The 22,516-nt window shown below is 29.2% G+C and overlaps 1 protein-coding gene and 1 long non-coding RNA gene across 19 annotated transcripts in view; one reads left to right on the plus strand and one right to left on the minus strand.

Annotated features, from left to right (window-relative positions):
• LOC143192599 (stromelysin-3) overlaps positions 1 to 19,211 on the minus strand; it is a 39,978-nt gene extending 20,767 nt beyond the window's left edge. For 10 of the 18 annotated variants that reach the window (XM_076398052.1, XM_076398042.1, XM_076398048.1 and 7 more), the window contains exons 1-2: positions 18,776 to 19,166; positions 3,819 to 3,863 (exon numbers count right to left, since the gene is read on the minus strand). In XM_076398052.1, the coding sequence (XP_076254167.1) occupies positions 3,819 to 3,863; positions 18,776 to 18,865 (135 nt within the window). In that variant the 5' untranslated portion in view covers positions 18,866 to 19,166. Of the gene's footprint in view, positions 1 to 3,818; positions 3,864 to 18,775 lie in introns of all 18 variants that reach the window. The other 8 variants (XM_076398044.1, XM_076398035.1, XM_076398043.1 and 5 more) reach the window with 3 other exon arrangements.
• LOC143192600 (uncharacterized) lies at positions 8,484 to 13,837 on the plus strand. The gene is made up of 2 exons (XR_013004831.1): positions 8,484 to 10,514; positions 10,562 to 13,837. It is a non-coding gene; the product is annotated as an uncharacterized LOC143192600 (long non-coding RNA).
• Positions 19,212 to 22,516: the final 3,305 nt, after the last annotated feature.

The raw sequence follows: 22,516 nt of genomic DNA on the forward strand, positions 1-22,516 counted from the left end.
ATATTTTTAAAATAGCTATAATAAAGGGTGATTTTTGTGTAAAAAATTAAAAAGTTATTTTCGGTGATACAACTGCTTTACTGACGTGATACTTAGACTGTCCGTAACTTTATCTGAAACTCTAAACGCGTTTTTCTCGAAACTATATTGTTCGAGACGATTAACAAGATATCTCAACTTCTAATGAACCAATTTACTTGAAAAGTGTCGTGGATCTTCTTTATGTGTTCTCCTATAGTACAAAGTAAAACTAAAATAAAATTTGGATTTGTACATTTTTTACAATAAAAGACAAGGACTTGTCAATTTTACACGATTTCTTGTCATCTTAACCGCTATTTTCGTCGACAATTACCAGTTTAATTATACTAAAATAACTATACTAAAATTATATTTATGTTGAACAAAAACATTGAGAGTGGAGTTATATCTACATAATTATAATTTTATAAAAAGCGACTATATAAATGTTTTTAAACCATATTTAGCCACGTATTTGAAGTACATAGTGTGTCAGAAACACCCACGCGTTCTTTTATAAACAGTGGAATTAGTTGAAATGATGAGATTTTTTCTTGTATAATTCAATGAAAAATGGAACTCAAAAGAGAACATGATCCGTCTTCTTAATAGTAATTTCCTATATCAAAAATATTTAACAAAGAACTAGAAGTATAAACTAGAAGAACAAAACCATCACGATATATCGTTATCAGTTGTAAGTAAAGTACCAAGCATTATATAAGTGAAACATGATTAAATGTTCTAAAATAACACTCGAAAATATGACAATACTTTTTAACAAATTTAACAAAATTTATTCACAAATATTACGGTCTCATCCATCCCATCGGAACTCATTTAATTTAAACGGTACTGCACACGGTACAACACATTCATTTAATAGCCGCAATTTAATGTCATTTAGTGGTTACAATTAAAAAAATTGTCAATGACCCTACGCAGTTCTTTGTTATAGCGCGAATAAAAAAAAACGGCAAACTTTAAAAAACCAAAGCATCAAACAGATTTACATGAGTGTAATACATATTACAAAGTGTCGCGAACGGAATAATAATAACTTCCGAATGAATCAGCATACATAGCCGATGGCGATTTACACATCTACGAAACGACGAGGAGCAACATTAGACGTTGACCCCCATATCGACGTACCAACTGGTTTCTTTCTCCGGACGTATGAGTCAATCGATGAATGAAATTGAAGGAAGAAAAAAAAAACGGATCACCAAACACCTACTCGATTTTGCCTTATAGGTAACGGGATTCCGAGAAATCGTGAGTAAGAATCATCTAAAATGTTTGTTTGACTCACTGGAGGATAGATAAGGCACAGGTAATAACAATCAAGGCCATTGTTACTACAAAAATATCGTTTCCTAAAAACTCAACATGTTTAAGCCATTAATAACGTAATTTATTTCCTGTATACGTCAGACATGCATACGTCTAACCAACCTAGAACTTTAAATCGAATTTGCAATGTTTTCTTTCGTCATCATATGTTCATTGTTAAATCTAACACCTGGACAATAAATTGCTTTAAGAAATACGTCATTTATTCTCGGTTATGTCTACAAATCCTTTTCAACTTGACCTTCAGGTTCAATATCAATATCAGTGTCGCCCAGTTGGCCATTTCATTGGCAATAATACGACTAGATAAGCAAATCGTATTCCACCTGAATCCGTCATTGTACAAAATTGGTGTAACGATATTTAAATACAATAATAATAGTGTTGGCATTCGATTACTAGTTAAGAATTTGCCTCGTAATATTGGACTAGATATTTTTATACAATTTTTGATATTCTCATCGTAACGTCATGTAGAACCAAAAATTATATTAATATGAGATTTGTGTGATAAACAGCAGATGTATGTCAATAATAGCGCTAATTTCGTACTTAACTACAATATAGCAATTAAATTAACAACTGGTCATAAATTGACTGACGAAACAGGAACCTTTACTATAGATGTTTTCGACTGATTTCGACTAGCTACGATTTTTTAAAATCCAGTTTTAAACAAACAATTCAAACAAAGTACATCTTGGTTTAAAATTACTATATGTGACTCCTTTCTATACGAGGGTCACTACATATATTTCTGGAATAGGAAATAAACAAATAGTTAAGCCGCGAATATATTTTTATTGTTTTTCAAAGTACTCGCCACGATGACCGATGCACTTTTGCATACGCTTAAACCAATTTTCGAAGCATTTATTCCATTCTGAATGAGATATCTTCAAAAGATGATTTTTGAACGCTTCACTAGCTTCTTCGGACGATAAAAATCGTTGATTACGCAGTTTATTCTTCACGGATAGGAACAAAAAGAAGTCATTGGATGACCCATCAATTCGATGTTTTGAGAGCTCAAATAGTCCCTTGCTTGAGCCGATGTGTAACAGCTCGCATTGTCATGGTGAGGAACAATCCGGCATCTGTTGTTTGTTTTTCTTATTTCACCGAAGACTTCTGGCAAATAAATGGTTGTGTAACAATCAGAATTTACTGTTCTACGATTCTCTAGAGGCACTGTTGCAATATCACCAGTTTTCCCGAAGAAACAGGCCACCATTTTCTTTGAAGTGCTTCGTGCGCGAACAACTTTTGTTGGATTTGGTTCATCTTGGAACACCCATACAGTCAACTGCTGCTTACTTTCGGGCTCATAAGAATATATCCATGATTCGTCACCTGTCACGATGTTATAAACATCTTTCGAAGCACCGCGATTGAATTTCTTAAGCATTTCTTTACTCCAATCGACACGAGCTTTTTTTTGAGCGATTGCCAAATTATGTGGGATCCAACGCGAGCATAAGTTTCGCACAGCTAAGTGTTCATGTAAAATCGCATATATGCTGATGGAACTAAAACTTAGGAATACCTCAATCTCATAAGAGGTGACATGACGATCTTGATTAATCATTTCGCACACAGCATCGATGTTTTCTGGCACAGCAGCAGATTTTGGATGACCTTCACGAAACTCGTCAAACGGCGAACTACGAATTATAATTGAATTCACTAAAACAAGTTGATTGATGCACTCTTGTTGTGATAATCCGCGTCGAAAATCGTAAAAAGAACGAAAATGTTCACGATTCAGTTCCATTTATTGCCGAGAAGAAACATTCAACTAAATACAAAATAAACAAATAGCGTCCGTGCGAAAAAATGTTGGGAGTACGTATATAGTCAAAAATGTCAAACTTTACGAAGGAACCGTCAGATGGACACACATAACTGCAGTGTTGCCAATTCCCGACATATAAATAGTGACCATCGTATTAACTTTAAACTTTAATGTTTATTTCGACCGGAGAAAAGGTAATTAAACTGCTACTATTATATTAAAAAAAGGTGAGAGCATATGTATAATATGTAAAAAAAAATTAACCATGTTTAAACAAATAAATAAAGGACCAAAGAAACACAAACACGAGTTATATCAAATAAAATCATATAAAAACAGTGCCAAACAGATGGTGATATTTAATAACTTATGTGTCATGCTTTTACTCGCTAGGTGGTAAAATTTTCATTTTAAAGGATTGCAGAAACGTACCGTTGTTACTTTTTCCTGTTATAAATTTAATATTAACCAAAAATCGGTGGTATATTAAGATTAAAAAAACTAATCATTGCGTTACCATTGATAATAATGTATCGCTTCTATCGCGGATCTACTTGTACATTCTACAACTCTATCTACTATTTAAGCTTCTATATATAATGGTGCGTTCCAACCCAAAACCATCAAGTGAGTAACTATGACATACCGTTCCTAAAATTTCATTGTAGTCATCTTCGTAGGATCGTCCCAACTAAAGACAAAGAGTATTAATTAAAATTTCACGTATACTGAAATCATAAGCAAAAATTAAATCAGACGTGGTTAAAATCGTAATCACCTTTTAGATGGTAACATTGTCTATTTCCGTTAGCTTCGGCCTCGTTATTGTCCACAATAAGTTTAAGTCAGACACTTAAATGGAAGGTTACTACTAATCTATAATCAATATATTATGTATATACATAAACTATTCAAAAATGATGTTAAGTTCAATGACGAATGAAGTATTTTTCTTTTAATAAATATGATCCAATTAAACAACTTATGCAATTTTAGTCAGATATGATTTAACTTCAGACAAGTTGGCAGTTAATATCAAGATATCTTAAAATTTTGAGGATACGGTGACGTTTCAATGAAAAAAGAAGCTTGACTATTAATGCATCTGAGAGTCTTATAACACATCATTTTGTATCAAGAACCATCGATATATGTTTAGTGACATATAATTTTAGATACCAGCGATAATTCTATGGTCTATTTTGATCTTTCAAATAATGGATAAATGCATGATTTTATTATGTCACTCATTAATAGAAAATGTCTTCATTCTACTTTCACAGTTACTAAAAAGTTGAAAATTAATACACTGTTGATGAATAATAATGAATCTATTAATCAGAATCAATGTTTTGCAAGAAAAAAATAATAAATCGTAAGAATAATTCAAGTAAAATTTAGAATAATATATTTAGAATAACCTCCAAATCTCAAGCAGTCTGTCAAATGGACAAAATAACAAATAATGTCAAAAAAACAAAAAAGACTAGATGTAGTGTATAGAAATATGACAAAACAGAAATATCAACTGGAGCTTTAATAGCAATTTTTAAACCAGACGATCATAAGCAGATGGAATACGACACCAAGACGACAACAAAAGTAATGGTGATAGAAGAGTCAGAGGAAATAAATATCCATATTGCGGATATAAAAATAGAGCAAGTAAATGCCTTTAAATATCTAGGTATAGACGCCAATAAAAGAAAGTCAGAATTACAGAAACATAAATGTATACTTTGCTTTATATTGAAAATTTATTAATAAAAAAAATATAAAAAGAAACTAAAATGGAAGTATTCAAGTCAATTTACAGAGTACCGCTAACACTCAGTGGTTATTGCTAAAAAAAGCATATAGACATGAAGTGCATCAGAAGACTCAAGGGTGTATCAAAGATGGATAGGATGAGAAGTAAAGAAATAAAAACGGCCTCAATAATACACCAAAAAGTGAATAGAAACCACATAACACTAAAAGAAGAAAAACGAAAGAAGAAGATGGTAAAGAAATAGAGTTTTACATAATAATAAATAATAATAGGTATTTTTAATTAAAAGACTTTATTAAAATACGTATTTATCATTCAGTATTCACCGTATCTCAAAAACAGTTGCCGATGAATAGATATAAGTTTTTCAAGTGCTAAGAAAGAAACCTTATTGTTGAGTTTACCATGAATCGTTTCTATTTGACAGATATTAACATTGTATTTACAAACATTATATTATATACAATAACGATTTAGCCTGTAAGTTTTTATTGACTAAAATAATATTTTTAAAATCCTATTATACACACCATTCCATTTCCTGAACTAAATTAATCTTATTCAGGTTCATGTTTAAAGCAACGTTTTTTTACCTCTCTCTAGTGTTTTTTATATTCCGATTTAGTAGAAATTTAATTAAAATAAACGTACAAGACCAATTGAATTGATTAGATTTTACACGTATATTTATAAACAAATAATTCTGAAATATGGCAAAGATATATACATAGAAACTCATAAGATATAAATAAGTAGACGGGTCAAGGATGTAGTTCATCGTTTAATTGTTTCGAGTCAATAAAGAGAAAAAAGAATGATTTCAGATGGTTGCTTTATTGTTTTTCAGGAAAAGAACTGATTCATTCGAATGCTCGCACATAAAACAATCCCGCTGATTGAAAATAAAGGAGAATTAATAACAATTATGTTTTATTATGTGAATAATTAAGTAACCACAACTATTGATGATAGGTTTTAATGAGAGTGATAATAAGATATGTTTAAATACGAATAATTACCATTAACAATACACATTAAATAATACCTAATGTAGTGCTGAATACTTCACGTGCTGTACAATAGTATGCACTGTTTACCAAATGACATTAATAGTGCAATTAAGTTAGCTTTTAGAGCTTAAACAATATCTTTTTGAAATAATTTACCTAGTTAATGTGAAAAACGACTTTAGTAATGACCAAATAATTAAATCTCCTACAATTAATTAATACTAAAATGTATAATTTTACTGCACCTGATTTAGTCATATCTTATCAGAAAATTATTTATAACATATGTATCAAAGGAGATAAGAAATTCTCTTTTATTTAATTACCAGCCAATATCAATTCAGAGTCAAAATATACGAGAGATCTATGATAAGTCCCTCAAATTGCCAATATAATTAGTCATTATTTAAAATAATGAATCGATGTAAGTGTTTTGGAAAGAAACAATAATGACAAAGGATGTATCATCAAGGAAAGCTTATTAATATATTAGCCTCATACTAACGTGGAGGCAATACAACTGCTGGACAGCGCGCAGGATGTCAGGAGATTGAAGCGAACCAAACCATATGAACTTAAATAAAGTGTACATCTTTAGTTTAAACTGTAAGTCATTATCTTTTATTGAGGAATACTGAATACTAATATTGATGTATTTTCTCGCACTCGTCTTGCTTATAAATTAATCCAAGTACATAGGAAAAGTATTAATAAATTAATTGTAAATTAAGGTTGTACTAAGCGTATCTAATAAAGATGTTATAAAAAATATATATATTAGCCTTTAAAATGCTGTAATTTTTGATTATATTATAAGATCCCCAACTTTATTTTTGAAGCTGATTGTATTTGGAGTATACCTGGTCAAATCTTTTATATCAAAACGATATGTTAAAATATTCTACACCCATTCAAATAAGATGCCGGCTGTCTAAAGAATATCATGTAGTTTCACACAAAAATACATGCATGGTCATATTTGATTTCAGCTCTCCCATATATAACAAAGGTAGAGGGTACCCATAAATCTCACAGAGTTTTGTTTTATTGTCATCAATTACTTTTGTTTTCAAAAACAGGATGAAAATAGGAAAAAACGTCCAAAATCATGTCTGACCTAAGTCAAGTCATAAAAAAATTTAGTGTATCGATATCAGACTATTCGAAAAAATAATTACTCAGGCGTATCACTCAGTTGAAGCATTTGTCAATAAATTAGTTATACGCCAAAAAATACAAAGATATGAGGCATCTGTTTATCAAGGAGTGCTCATGAAACATAATGACAATTAACTAACATATGGTTTTGATTTTTCTAAACGCTCAACTAGCAAGGCCGAATTAATCTATCCCATAAAGCGCCGGCGTATAAATCTGCAAATATCTTATTTTCAGCGCTAATGACTGGTCTGCTTATTTACTCTCATAATAAATGATTACAAGAAATAGGAAATTTGCATATAAAACAGTCGCAATAAACGGCGTAACCAACCACAAACATAACAATATTTTGTATTTATATCTTATAAAAAATAGTAACAACAAAAAGAAAACTTGTACAGAAAACATTAGCAATAAATAGCTTGGTATAATAATTTAGTAGCCATTTCGGTAGTATGAGAATTATTGTATTATCGTCATTTAAAATAAATAAAGGAATAATTCGATAAGCAACACACAAAAATGGTAAAACGCAACATAAAGTTATTGATCTGGCTAGTCAGTCTAGTTTGCATTAATTTAATTATTTTTCTATTTTAGGTTAAATATTTAAACTTCGATCAATAAAGATACATTGTTATAGATTTGTAACTACATAATGTTATTATTTAACGTATTAAATCAAAATTAAATAAGCATTAATGTTGATGAATTTATATGATTCAAATTACACTATATGTCATATTTCTACTAAAATCTAATGTTTAAATATGAAACTCAATAAAATAAAATAATTCAGAACTTTGTCATTTTTAAGTCATACACTTTGTTGCATTAGGATTTCTGTCCAGAAATATTGATTTTTTTATCACGAGCGTTTTTAAAAATTCCTATTCTATAACTTCCTTATTCGCTTGATTTAACTTAATTGGATTTCTAACCATTATTTTAGGTAAGTTGAAGAAGCAAAAGGTGAAACCAAAGAAAGCTTTCAAAATCAGATTTAACAACTGCATCAAGAATTACAAAGAAAGTTGGCATACAAACATTGGACCATATGGGACATTTCTTAAGAATATGTCTTAGGAGAATTTTCAAAATTTCAATATTATTCGGAGATCTGTTTTAGTGATGCAGCATATAAAATGAAACAAACTAATTTTTTCGAGTGTGAGCCTTCTCTCTACATTCTTCTATCATGTAAAATAAAGCTACTATTAAATTTGAATTTTTTGAATTTTCAAAAAATGTTAAAAAAATTGTAAATATTTTCTCGTTTTTTTTTTTGAAGCTGTCATAATTTAGCAAAAAACCTCTTTTACTTTATACCGTGGCAACTAGATTAAGAATTTTCTTTTTTTTCAAATTCAGATTACTAGGAATTTGTTATTTTAAGGCCTTCTTAAGACTTCATTTTTTAATTTAAGTATTTTTGTGACATTCTTAGACGAATTCTTGTATTGATAACTGTCCAGAATAAGTTACACACATAGAGAAATAGAGATTTAACTTCTTAGGAAATTTTGGCAAAATGTTTAGCGTCGTCCAACATGTAGATGGCACTACCTTTAACATATTACTTGTTTTATTTGCTATGCTAAGAGCCGCGCCGGAATCTGATTGGTTCATTTTGTTCTATAGTTTGTTTATTTTGCACGCCAGTTTCAATGTGCCCTATATAGAGAACAATGTGGTTAGCTTTTTATAACGTTTATACATTAAATTATTATTTTATTTTATTAGTATATATTCAAGTCGGTAGTTGAAATGCATTCCAGTTCTAAGAAGTGTTGTGTGTACCGACAGTGAAGAAATTTAATTTAAGAAGAGACATTTAAACTTTCCTTTAAGTATTTATCAACAATTTAGTGATGGTGAAAATAATACCACTGGCCTAGAATATGTACAAATGGAAATGGATCAAAGTCAAAATTATATAGAAGGTAAATTGAAGGAGTCTGTCACATTTCTATTCATAATTGTTACCATTAATTTCTAAACTGCCTTACAATATTTGTAGTAAGGTATTTACTGTATTTGCTATATTTCCATCGTTCCAGGCCCACAACCAGGGTGTTCGAAGCAAGTATGATCGACATTTGAACAAACTCCAGAAGGTAATGGTAAAGTTTGTATTCATTCAGCCAGTACCCCCCTTTCTGCTCATCCTTGCCGTACTGTCAGTAGGTCTTTGAGCTATGTCTTATTTTATTCAGCGATTTTGCCACGTCGATAATATAACAAAATTTTTGTCAAATGTTTAAAAAGAAGTAAATTTAAAACCCTCCAATTGTACATTCCATAATGATCTTTCGGATAAAATATTAAAAGTACTAACGGAGAGACGGAAGAGATAATTTTGATTTGCAATGCACCAAAGTATTTTACTTATGGTTTTATATATATGTATATAATATTTATATTTTATAGGTATATTTATTTTTATAATGTATTTACATTTTGTAGATAAATTTACATTATAAATTTCTATTTATTTTTATAGGTTATATTTATATTTCTTAATTTTTACAGATTATATTTATATGTATATTTAATTGAATTTTACTTAATAAATTTATTTCAGAAAAAAAAAAGTTTTTTATTTAAGTTTCTTTGGTCAATTAAACATGACGTCAAGGCTGTCACGTGCGAAATACTACTATGAGCCAATCAAATGTCTTCACAGTAAAATATTTTTCTGGCAGATGCCTATGGAGATTTAAATTGACCAATCAAATTACTTGAATAGCCAATTATGGCTCCCTCTGGATGTTGGGTAAAGCAAAACTTTTCGCCAGAGTCCCCTATTGAGTTGCATCTCTATTACTCTATGGTTACACAAACAATATATCGCAGGAAAGATTTACGTACGATCAAATAACATCACTTGTAATATGAAATGCCGCCGCTTAAACATACGGTACATTGACAGTGGTCGTTGACAGAAAATATGTTTTATGCTGTCAATTAATATTCGCGATGCGACTCCGTGTCTTTATACATGAAGTCGGCCTTGGTAAGCATCTTGAATGCAAAATTTCAGTCGAACACTGCCAAGACAAAGATATTGTTATGATATCGCCATTTAATTTTAATTTTTTATTTAACACACAATAGTAATTAAATCGCTATTTCGTCAAATGCCTCTTGATATATGTAAAATTAGTTTTACGTTTACAGATGTTTGTGTGTTGATTATATGCAGCCGTAGATTGGTATGAATAAAATATCTTGCTACAAGCTACTAAAACAGTTAAGCAAAATGTAAATGTAAACAAATGTTAGGGCTAGCGAATATTTCTACATAAAATTAGTAGAAAAGCTTTTCGTGGATAAAGCACCGACATACTTTCTATAATTTTTTATGGACAATAATAAATGAAGCCCGATTTATTTTGACGTATCACATTTTCATTATTTATTAAGAGATTCGAATGTTTTAGCTAGTGTCTTTTGTATTATAAGTTATATAATCAAAATATATCGATTACAATGAAAATATTTCCGTTATGATCTTAGGAATCTAGGTGTAATATAGGTAAATTAAAGTGTACGTGATTTTTTGACCAAAATGGCCTTTTGAACATCAACTAATCACCCTATCTACCAGACCTAGCACCTTGCGTCAAGTTTTTACTAAAATCGAAGCAATATATCGACATAAAGCTCGTCGAAAATGTTTATACCTACAATCTGAATAATATCTTTACTAGAGACATAAAGAACTCTTAACTAACTGTAGGAAGTTTTAGGACTTTGAAAAAAATAAAATAAGTTGTGATTAACTCTCTTTTACTTTCCAATCAAACTTTAGTCTTCACTCTTCACAATCACCTTTTGTTTTTAAATTAAAAAATGATAATGCTTTATTATATTTTTTTTAATTTAAAAACGATTTAATCACGACAAAAATATCTGATAAAGTAGTTTTCTTCTTCAGTGTCTCATTTATAAGGCATAACGCTAATAGGTATATATAATTATTATTTTGTAGATACATAATTACTATCATAGTTGTATCATAACAAAGAACTAAACATAGCAACTTAAATTTAATGTAATCCTGTTAATGTAACTGAATAATTAATAACTTAATGCTTCAGTATGATATAAATCGATTTATCAACATTAATTACATTAAGACATATTAATCTAATATCAGGCATTGTGTGAGATATAGTATAATTTATTTATCCATGAAACTGTCACTAATAATAATACTTCCATCTTGATTAATTTTTTTAATTGATATTTTTTGTTATATGACTTGTCTTGTGTGATTAATTAAATTTAATATGACTTCTTGCTACTATAACAAAAATAATGAAATTTCTTAGTTATTACAATAAAAAATTCATCGATTTATTTGCAGTGGCTGTATTTTAAATTGAATTACACAAACTTTGAACTTTCAAAAATTACAAATACTTACATTATTGAGTAATTAGATATTTGGTAAAGCTTAAATATATTGTTTATATTTTGCATTTATAATGTGGGTCAAAGATTATTGCAAATATACAAAATTTCCTCATTTGCTTTGTGTGTCACTAATTCGTTCATACAAAAAATTATAATATATTTTTAAAGTTTGCCGTTAACGTAAAAAATTATCGAGTAATTACGAATCTGACTAAGGCACTGGTACGAAAACCGAGTTGTAATAGGAAGAGGAGCAATTAGAGCTGATACATCATACTGCTGGGTATAGTGCATCGCATGGTAATCATCAAGGTCCGTTGACAACCAACGTCCATACAGTGCGACCCAACCCGGAAACCATTTGAATGAAACTCACCTTGATGGAACCAAATCGACAGAGGAAGACCTGCTGTTACGCATTAAATGATTTTCGGCTGCGGAATTTAAATTTCATGTAATTCATCCTACGTCAGTGAATATAACTAATGGAAAATTTTAAACAATAACGCACAATTTTAATTGTTTTGCTATAAACGACGCATAACGAAACAAAAAGAAAAATTAATATAATTAGTTATTGTTTTTACGATTTGTTTACCTATAATGGTAATCAATTAAAATAGACGTGCAAATATCCTCTAAAATTCCCAAAATATAGCTCAACTATAGAAAAAATCAACACCAGTTCATATGGAAGTTACAGAGTTCGAATTAGCTTCAACAGATATTCAGGATGGATCGGGTTCAAATAAAGTACCTGTTATGTTCTTATACCACTAAATACAGTTTACGCTCTGCACCAATAATCATTTTATTAGCAACAGATTATTCTGGACATATAATATAATTATTACAGTATTACATAACACATTAGTTAAATTTTGGCAATCATTTAAAATCAGATTTGAGATGATATTAAAGTCTAGAAATATATACAAAACTATGTTTTCTTACATTTTCTTTATTTATTATAAGCTATGAATCTTTTGGCCAGTGTTATTACAGTAAAATTATACCAGTTATATTTCTCAAATAAATACATAAATGAATTTTTGTGTCACATACGTAATTTCTTTATCCTGTTTTTTTTGCAAATTGGATTAATATGATCAAATACAATTAAATTAAATCAATCAAATTATAATTCCATAAAATAAAGATATATTTTTGATTATATAGAGAGGTGAAATATATAGATTTTACCAAAAATAATACTTTTGGTGCAGTTAATGTAAAATAAACTATATAAAATAAAGCTATTTATAACTACTATATAAAATATACATATAGTGTATCAAATAATACAGCCAATACGCCACGAGCCGTGTTAACGTCAAAATTTATAACTGTAGCACATCACAACGATTGTCGGTTTGTAATGTCTCATTATTTTTGATAATGTTTTGAAGAATTTTGCAGACGTCTAACGACACTGTTGACCTCTTTAACTACGGTAGAATGAGAAGGAAAAATATGGTCAGAGTTTGAAATGAATTTTGTAGTGTTACAAACTGCATTTATTAGTATATTAACATCATCTGTGTTTATATAGAATATAATATTAATGAAATTTGAAAGCTTTTTTCAGCGTCAACAAGTTAGGAACTATAACATTCAGTAAAAGGTATAGTTTTAAATTCTTGTTACAAAACTGAATATCACACACCTTCCCCTTCACTAATCAATCCCACAAAATTAGATCGTAATCCACTAAAGAAACAAACCAAACAATTCCAAAAATATTTTTTAATAAACAAAGCCCATTTCAAGGTTTTACCACTATATAAAACAATACATGCTTGAAAATACTTCGAGTAATTACAACAAATAATCAATTATATGGGATTCCTCCTAATAACAATTACGTATGTTGCTTTGAAATTAGACAGGATATTTGCATTTATTATATAATATATTCAAAGAACTTATTTGCATATAAACATTGTTTCTTTCATGGTGTTTATTATTTAAATTCAATTTATTATATATCGGCATGGGTAAATTGAATCTAATAGATTAACCTTCGGTGTTTTTTTTAAGTATTTATCTATATTTATTGCTGTTCAGTTACTCAGTATTCTGTTTGTTATAATTTTGAAACCACAAATCGACCACATATTAATTTGAATCCTAAACCCAATATTTGGGAAAATAAACTACATGTTAAAAATCATTCAACACATGATCGTCGGCTAAAAGTCGAATAATAATTGTTAAAACCAAGACTCCCAGTTTGTTTTATCACATTGGTTAATATGTGGTCTCCGAATAAACCAATACTAGCCAAAAAATTAAAAAAAACTATGTCATAGTTACCAGAAAAAGAGCGTTTTCCTTGTAACACATTATCGAGTCCTTCCTGATATAATCGCAGTTGATTTTGTTCATTTTAAAAAGATGTATTTTTGGATTACATTCAAATATTTAAATATTTCCTGTTGAATGTGTCGCTCTTTGAAACGAGCGGAGACTAGTTGTCATCATCTTCGACACGTTTCTTGGTATTTAAACCATGCAAAATCGAATCATCGATTAATTGTGTTAATGATTTCAGTTCGTAATGACAGGGACCAGATCATTTGTACTTTGTACTGAAGCGATTTTATTACCATTAACACCAGTAATGTTTCTAGTACATACTTTAAATACAATTAAAGCACATTAAAAGACTAATTAAGTATATAAATAATAACCTCAATAACACATAAAAAGTGCAGTTGTACATATATAGTAAGAAAATTAAAACCTAAGAATGTTATGCCTAGAAAATAATATTATGGTGCCATTAAGGAGATAACATTGACAGAATAGTAAAATTGAGGTGTAGTTTTGGGGATATTGCGGTAAAAATATTTTGTGAAACACTAAATGATTATCATTCTCATCATTACCAGATATATATATATATATATATATATATATATATATATATATATATATATATATATATATACTCTTTAAACACAATAGTATATTTTAATTAGAGCTTCTTATTTAAACGTACATATACATATTATATACTCCTGGCATGTTATATAAATGTTTGCAGTATTACAAAAAATATTCTGTATGCGTTGGTTTAAAAACATAGGGAACAAGTTCCGAGCTAAACTAAATCAGTTTTATCACTCACAATATCTGAAAATCAATATTTGGTATGTTCACATTGACACCATTTACTAAATAAACATTACCTTTGTAGCCTTCCGAAATGACCTGGCTACTTATACGAGGTATAAATACAAAATATTAAAACAAATGCCGCCAAGTATTTTATTAATATAGTTTTATTAAAAAAAACCCTCATGCAGAATCTAAATTTCATACCAGGTCACCAGCTCATTCATGATGAGTGCTGCTTTTCTAGGGATTTAAGACTATATTATTTTCATAATTCAAATCTGATGATCTGTAAAAGCAAATAAAAGTCGCATGATGACAAGTTGCAAGAATAAGAAACATATCACTTTTTCCTCAAAGTTTTCGTTTTGTTTTTTTTATTTTTAACAGAATTAAACAAAAACAATACTGATGGATTTAAATTCTGTTTTAACCATAACTTAACAAACTTCCTCTTTCCAAAAGTATTCAATAGTATTTAAAAAGTAAATAATATAACTAATGATAAAAAATAATTATAAACATTATACTATTACTAACTAATAACTATTATAAAATTTCTTAGGAGTTGTTTCAATATTTGTATATAGTAATAATGAAGAAATCAGCATTTTCCTACGTAAAATAATCAGGCGCCGCATTCAATTTTTTCCATAAACCTCAATTCGGTTAAGTTCAAGATTTTCACGCAATTTGGTAAAGAGAAATCGAACAGCAGCAAATAAAAGAATAATGCAAATCTTTATATAAGCTTGGATCTATTTTAAAAAAATGTTTCCGTGAAATTTACGAATTTTAAGAAACAATTTTTCTGTTTGTAATAAAATCAATATAGCTAGTTATATAATACTTTGATCAACGTTATATAAAATTGATAAATGGTAACATTAAAAAGGGAATATAAAAAAAAGTTGCGTAAAAATGTAAACCCTTGCGTAAATACAATAATAATAATGGATGTTTGAGGCAGTGATTTATTAACAAAAGAAAAAGATTCATAAAACCTTTCAAGACAATAATTCTAAAATATTTAACCAGAAATATTTTAAATCAAAAAATATTATGTAAATATTCCGATAATTCACTTCATTCCCACTTCAGTCTCAGGTTATTTGAAATTTCAAATTTAACAAAAAATTCTACGCGCAAATCAGTAGTAAATACATTTATTATTTATAAGATCAAAACAAAACCTGTTCTACTCTACTAGCGGTCGTCAGAGACACACTTCATTCATGAGGAATTCCCAATGATCTTTGGTCGTAAATGATTATACAACATAACCCACAAAATTTGTTAACGCGCCTACAAGGTAATTTTAAGAATTCTGATTTATCATCGTTTATATATTGATGACTTGTTTCATTCACGTTAAGGAAACTGATTTTATCAGAAACAATTAAATTACAGCATTTTCTGTTGACTGTTTCTAAAGTCGAATTGAAATTTTTCTCGGATATTTTGTTTAAATAAATACTGATGTACTTTCAGTTTTTGTTATCTGGTTCTTATCTGAGATGCAGTCAATATTATCGGATATTGTTGCAATTTTACAAATAGACCTTACATGTACAAGGAAAACGATATTCAGTTTATTTAAAGTTCTTATATAGTGATAATTATTTTGTGACTCCACAGTTTTTAATGTTACTAACCATTAATTATTTTTAATTCGTTATATATGATTATGAAAATTTGATCAAATTTAGAAAAATGTAACAAAATATTTTTATTTGTAATAGTAAAAATTAAAAAATTATAGTTAGTATACTATATTATGTTATTATACTATATATTATAAGTACAGAGTTAATAAAAAAAAGCAACTAAAATTAAAATATGAAAAAATACAACATATTTCAGAAAAATTACCAAAATAAGATAACTTTCAAAGCTTACATAATGACAGAGAATGTGTAAGATGTAACTAATTATCTAACACTGTTTAGTAGGGTATATTAAATTTGTATATATGAATATTAGTGTCATTGTTTATAGTGATTATTAGTGACAGTGAAATTGATTGTGACTTGAATAAGAGGGGTATAAGATGATATAAGAGGGCCAATGTTGTTAGCTAAATTTACTTCCCAATGAAATATGGGACTGTAAAGAGCAAAAAAATCATACACAAAAATACTAAATCGAAATATTATTCGTTTTACCACATTCAACATAACTAGCTCAGCTAGCCAATCACATACTCCATCTTGTTCATCTCCCTGTGGTCTAGTAGAAAAGATAAAATACTATTTACTACAGTATCGTTGCGAATTTTCGCGAGCACCTTAACCACACCGAATACAACAACATATCTGAGAACTGCCACAACGTCATTACGAAACTTTATCAAAAAATGTTATCATCATTCCCTATTATCTTAAATATGTGCTTATCACGGAGATTAATAAATTATAAAAAACACGTTTCCCTATAGTTATAATTGAAAATGGCAATATAAATGATGTTGATAAGAAAACAAATAAACTTTATCATTTAAAAAATAAACATCATTATCAACCTCATATCCTGATGTATTCTATATCCCCTGCGGATTTAAAAAGGTAAAATATCTATAGACTTTTTTATATTATTATTTTTATAACAGTAATTATAACACGGTGGATCATATGTTTCTTAATTATGATATAAATGTTATCGATATGTTATAATTGCAACACTATTGCTATTGATTTTGTGGATATGTTAATATTGGTGCTTTGTTAGGAGACATGTAATTACAATTACAAAATAATCTTAGGGATTTACAAAATCATATATGGTGTATGCATACTAAACACTGTAAAATGGACAGAAAACATATATCTGGCCAAGATCAACTAATCATTACCCCTGACCAAATGTATGAAGCTAATTTAACCTTCACACCATTCATCTAAGTCATGAACTACAAATTTCGAATAAACCTTTTCATAAGACAACCGTTTTGCTTCACGCTCCAACGCCCTGGCCAGTGATAGATCAAGAGTAACGTAATCAGTTGCACCAAAAATGTTAGTTTTTTCCACGAAACTGGACTGTCGCAAAAATGGTTAAGAAACCTCCTAGACGGTGGGAGCACAACAATAGATCTCGTAAGTTTCGAAATTAAAACTAAGCATATTAAAGATTCGGTGTTTCTATGTCTTATTAGATGAAATCAACATTATTTTTAATTTTGTCAGTCAAAACCAAATGATATTTTTTTCGTTTCAAGGTAAAATCGTAACGTGCATGAAAATCATCTGTTATTAAAAACAGTTTTGTATTCACGGTCATCATTCCACATTAGACGTCGATATGTGATTAGTATTTCTATATTAAAACCGACAATTAATTGAAGGCTTATATTATTTATTGTATTATAAAAAAGGCTGCTAAAGATCAGATATGATAGTTATAATTGTTTCAACTATGCTCTTTAGAAGATATTAATAACAGCTACAAAACAAATGAAGTTCAAAAACAAATTAATTTTGTGTTTAATATTATCTAAAAAATATCGGTAAAAAAAAGCAAATATTAATATTATAATCCAAATTTTCTGGATAGTTAGCTGTGTCAGGTCTATACTCTTAAGATATAGCAAATTATTAGAAAACTGATTTTAATTAATTATGCCCAATGGTTTATATTATGTATTATGTTAAATGACTGCGAATTTGGTGAACAAATGTAAGGAAGGAAAGCTTTGTGAATAGTTGACGATAAATCAATATTCAAATAATAAATAGTAAGAAATGAACGTGAGACTTTAAATGCATTTTGTCATATCAAAACAGACAATATTATGTAAATAATTTACAAATTAATGTAATATAAAGACACCTTACAAATATGGGGATCATAACATTTGAGCTTATACTAGTTTAATTGTAAGTATTAAGTCAACATTTGAAATAATATAACGGAGTATTAAATGATAACAAATTGAAAATGGTTATAAAATACGGAAAATTACTATAATGTTGATTTTAAGAAAATGTATCTACTGATGTTTTTTAGTTCGAACTATGGACTACAATAGAAAATGAACAATGAAACATATGACCCATTGTTTTCGGCAAAATTGGTGAAGTGAAGCGTAAAACTAGCACAACGAATAAAAAAACTACTTACCATCGCATTGTTGGTAGCTGGAGCGACCACTACAATCAAACTAAAAAACACCACGACCAGAGCAGCCATACCGAGCTGTTTGTCCGACATCTCGAAACTGAGTATTAGTCGATATCAACGATAGTCTTTTATCTGCCTTATCTCTCAGATCATTCGAAATTCCCGCCTTATCTGGAACTGTCGCAATTTTCCAAGTGGACGGTGCGCGTACGACGACGGAAATCGAGTCGTTCTACCTCTTGCCGATCGGGTGTCTTGCGACCGTCAACTGGACGTGATTTGACAACAGAAGAAAGAGAAAATAACATCAATAAAAAAAAGAATGAAAGAGAGAAGTGGGAGAAGGCTGCAGCACCGACCGCAACTACCACGCGCCTCGTTGTCGACTGAACGCAACTTCCTATCAGGACTGCTTTATATCGTTTCGATCGGGATCCTGACCCGCACAAGAAAGATCGCAGGACGATGACGGTGCGCTCGTCGCCTAAAACGATTTCTTCGAAATTATCCGGCTTTTGTCACTTGTACGAATGTGACTGAACAGTTTTGATAAAATATTTTTTAGAGTAATCCCCGTCTTTCTAATTTAAATCTAAAACATCATCGATTTAGCTCAAACTATTTTTTATTCAGTAATCACCGCTGGAAAGAACTTTGTGTCAACGTTTTCATAGCAGCAACATTACCTTATTAGAATGCATTCATTTCAATCAATTTCAATCAAAGTTTTCAATCACTGTGTAAGAGATTAACCATTCATTTTCTAAGTTCTGACACTGAGAAGTCAAGACAAGGCAGAAGTATAAGCTTACCTATTTTATTATTCAATATTAATGTATAAAAAATGTGCCTATTTCAAACAGGCAGAACATGACTATAGATAAGGTATAATAATAAGGAAAAATAAATATTTCGGTAGGAGCTTTTGGAAATTATACAATATAATAACAACAGATAGGTCCCAACATCAACAGAAAATCTTGTTCTAACAGATTTTATATGATACTAAGGGAATATGGAATGATAATGAATAAAGGCAAAAACGAAAATTATGGTGATAGGGGAGTTAGAAGTAATAAATATCCAAATTGGGGAGAACAAGTTAAAATACTTAGTATCTATCTATAGAAATCAAAACTAATGGAAGCCAAGAAACAAATGCCAGAATTTGATGAACCATGGAATTACTTCGTAATAAATAGCAACTTTATTAATGATATTAATAAAAACACAAATATCAATAAAAATTGAAATGTACAAAGTAATTTACAGGCGATCTTTTACATTCGGTCGCGAGATGTGGTCGAAAAATAAAATAGAATTTTTTCATGTTATTACCACCGTTGTAAAAAAAGATCTGTTACAGCAAAGTAGAAAATCATAGGATAAGCAGGAGAAACCGTCAAAATCAATTACAAATCCAACATCCTGCATTTGGAGTCACAGAACTCAACATAGAGAATTCTACCATACTGGCCTCAAGAAATTTTAGTGTCCTATTTTTGGAACGCTCTCTATAATTTCGGTTCATGTATTATGTTTGAAATACTCATAGTAGTCTGTTGCAATTTAGTTAGCAAGTCTTGAAGCTATATATACAAGGGAATTGGAAAATAAGAGTTCAGATATAATAATGTTATTGTTGTTATTCCCAATTGGTTGAAGTTGTGGTTGAAGAAGGTTGAATTAAAAGTTATGGTTAGGAAAAATGTGATTATTATATAAATTCCGATATAATATGATTATTGTACTATTAGCATTATGGTGCCAAGGCTCAGTATATAAAAAGCAACTCTCGTATTTTTTGTCAACTGAACTCAATGGAAATCATCACTACTAAGACGTTAGAACCAACAAGTTTTTATCAATAGGGCTGTTTCATTGAAGAAATAAACATTTAATAGTTCTCGTCAACATATTTCGAGCTGAGATAAATATATGTTTTGTAATATATTTATTATCTTGCTGAATTGGATAAAAAAATATTTCGTTAAATTGGTGTACTAAAGTCAAACTCCTGCATAATATTTAGAAGTAGTTCAATTTAATTAGTTATCATCACTCCCCTTCGAGACTTCTCGCCTTCATCAGCTAAACACTTCATCCTCATCGACTATTGCAGAATGACTTTCTAATTACAAATTTTGTCTCGTAAGAAGAAATCGTAAAAAACACGTAAAGTATGTTCGTTAGTATGCAGAATTAACATTTTAACAAACAGTATAATTTTGGATTTCAATAAGATATCATTGGAAGTGAAAAAAGTGTTTTGCTTAAATGTTGTTCTTAATATCCTTTATGTCAAGGATATTTTTCGATCATATATTTATTATTATCATATTGTAGTCATATTGTATGTCTCAACATTTACTATCTTAAAGCATCTGGAATAAAAATAAACTCAAAATCTAAAATAAATTAGTTTTGGTAGTAACCATTATTTTTAATACTGCCAATCCAAGATTCATAGTTTTAACATTTTTGTTTGTATACGAAATGCCCAAAATAAAATTTAGTTTTATTGAAAAAAAAATTTGTTAGTGTTCAATGAATATTCACAAAATTTGCGCAAGATATGATATTATCTCATGATCACAGCTTCCACTGTAGTTTTACTCTATGTACCACTAACAGAGAGGTCAATAAAGCAAATAATAGTCCACCCTATAAGACTGTCAAATTTTGTAATAATGAAATACGCATCATTTCTTTGCCAAATAAACGTATTATTTATTGTTAAACCGCCAAATACATGACTGTTGTGATGAGCCATATTAATAAAACATTATATTTTAAAAGTGAAAGAAAAAGTCGAAATAATCGATGATGCTCGAGTTCTGCGTACATCCACAAATCAAAATTTTCGTAATAAAAAAAACCCGAATGGTCTGTGATAACACCATTTACCATGGAACGAACATCTGCATGAAAAATTGCGTGGTAATAAAATTCGATCACGTACATAACGAAACAATTAAAAAGTTTTTTTTCGCTCATGTTAATTAAACGGTCATTATGATTCTTTAAATCCGATACGGTTTTTGGAACGTTAATAACAATAGTCCGTTTGGAAAAAACGGTATCGCACCAAAAGAGAATGAATAAGAATTAGCAGAAATTTGAAATAGAAGAAAATCCGAAAGAGTCATACGATTCATTGCGATTATTTATTGATATTATCGCTAAACTATTTACGATGGATCAAAGAGTTTCCTGGGTTAGGAAAGCATTTTTTTAATAAACAAATAGATTACACACTATTAGAAAATATAAATAGTATCATTTCCACTGATTCACTTGTTAGTTCCACATAAAAATAATAATTTGCAATATTTTACATAATATAATAACAAAACACAACCGAGCCAAATATTTACTCAGCAATTCTAGCTTGATCAACACATTCATTGAGCAATATCCTCGACAACAACAAACTATTTTAAGATTTCATCTTTCATATAGAAATAAAATGAGTAAGTTTATAATAGTATGAAAAAAGTAAAGACGCAATGAAACAGAAACACTAACGTATGCAGTTTTTAAAACGTTTAAAAGAATTTTGTGCTTTATATCTAACTTCATGGTTCTAAAAGAACACAGAAATCGGCCAAGCAAGTGTTAAAGCTAATTTTTCATAATCTAAACGGAATTTTCTTTATGGACTACCTTCAAACAAATAATACTAAATTTTAAATTATTAAATAATAAGTTATTTTAGATCTACAACAGCTGGCATGGTTG

This window comes from Rhynchophorus ferrugineus, unplaced genomic scaffold (genome assembly GCF_030347505.1).
Source record: "Rhynchophorus ferrugineus isolate W39M unplaced genomic scaffold, kcgeb_rfMv2 rfM3, whole genome shotgun sequence".
In the NCBI taxonomy this organism is placed as follows: domain Eukaryota; kingdom Metazoa; phylum Arthropoda; class Insecta; order Coleoptera; family Curculionidae; genus Rhynchophorus; species Rhynchophorus ferrugineus.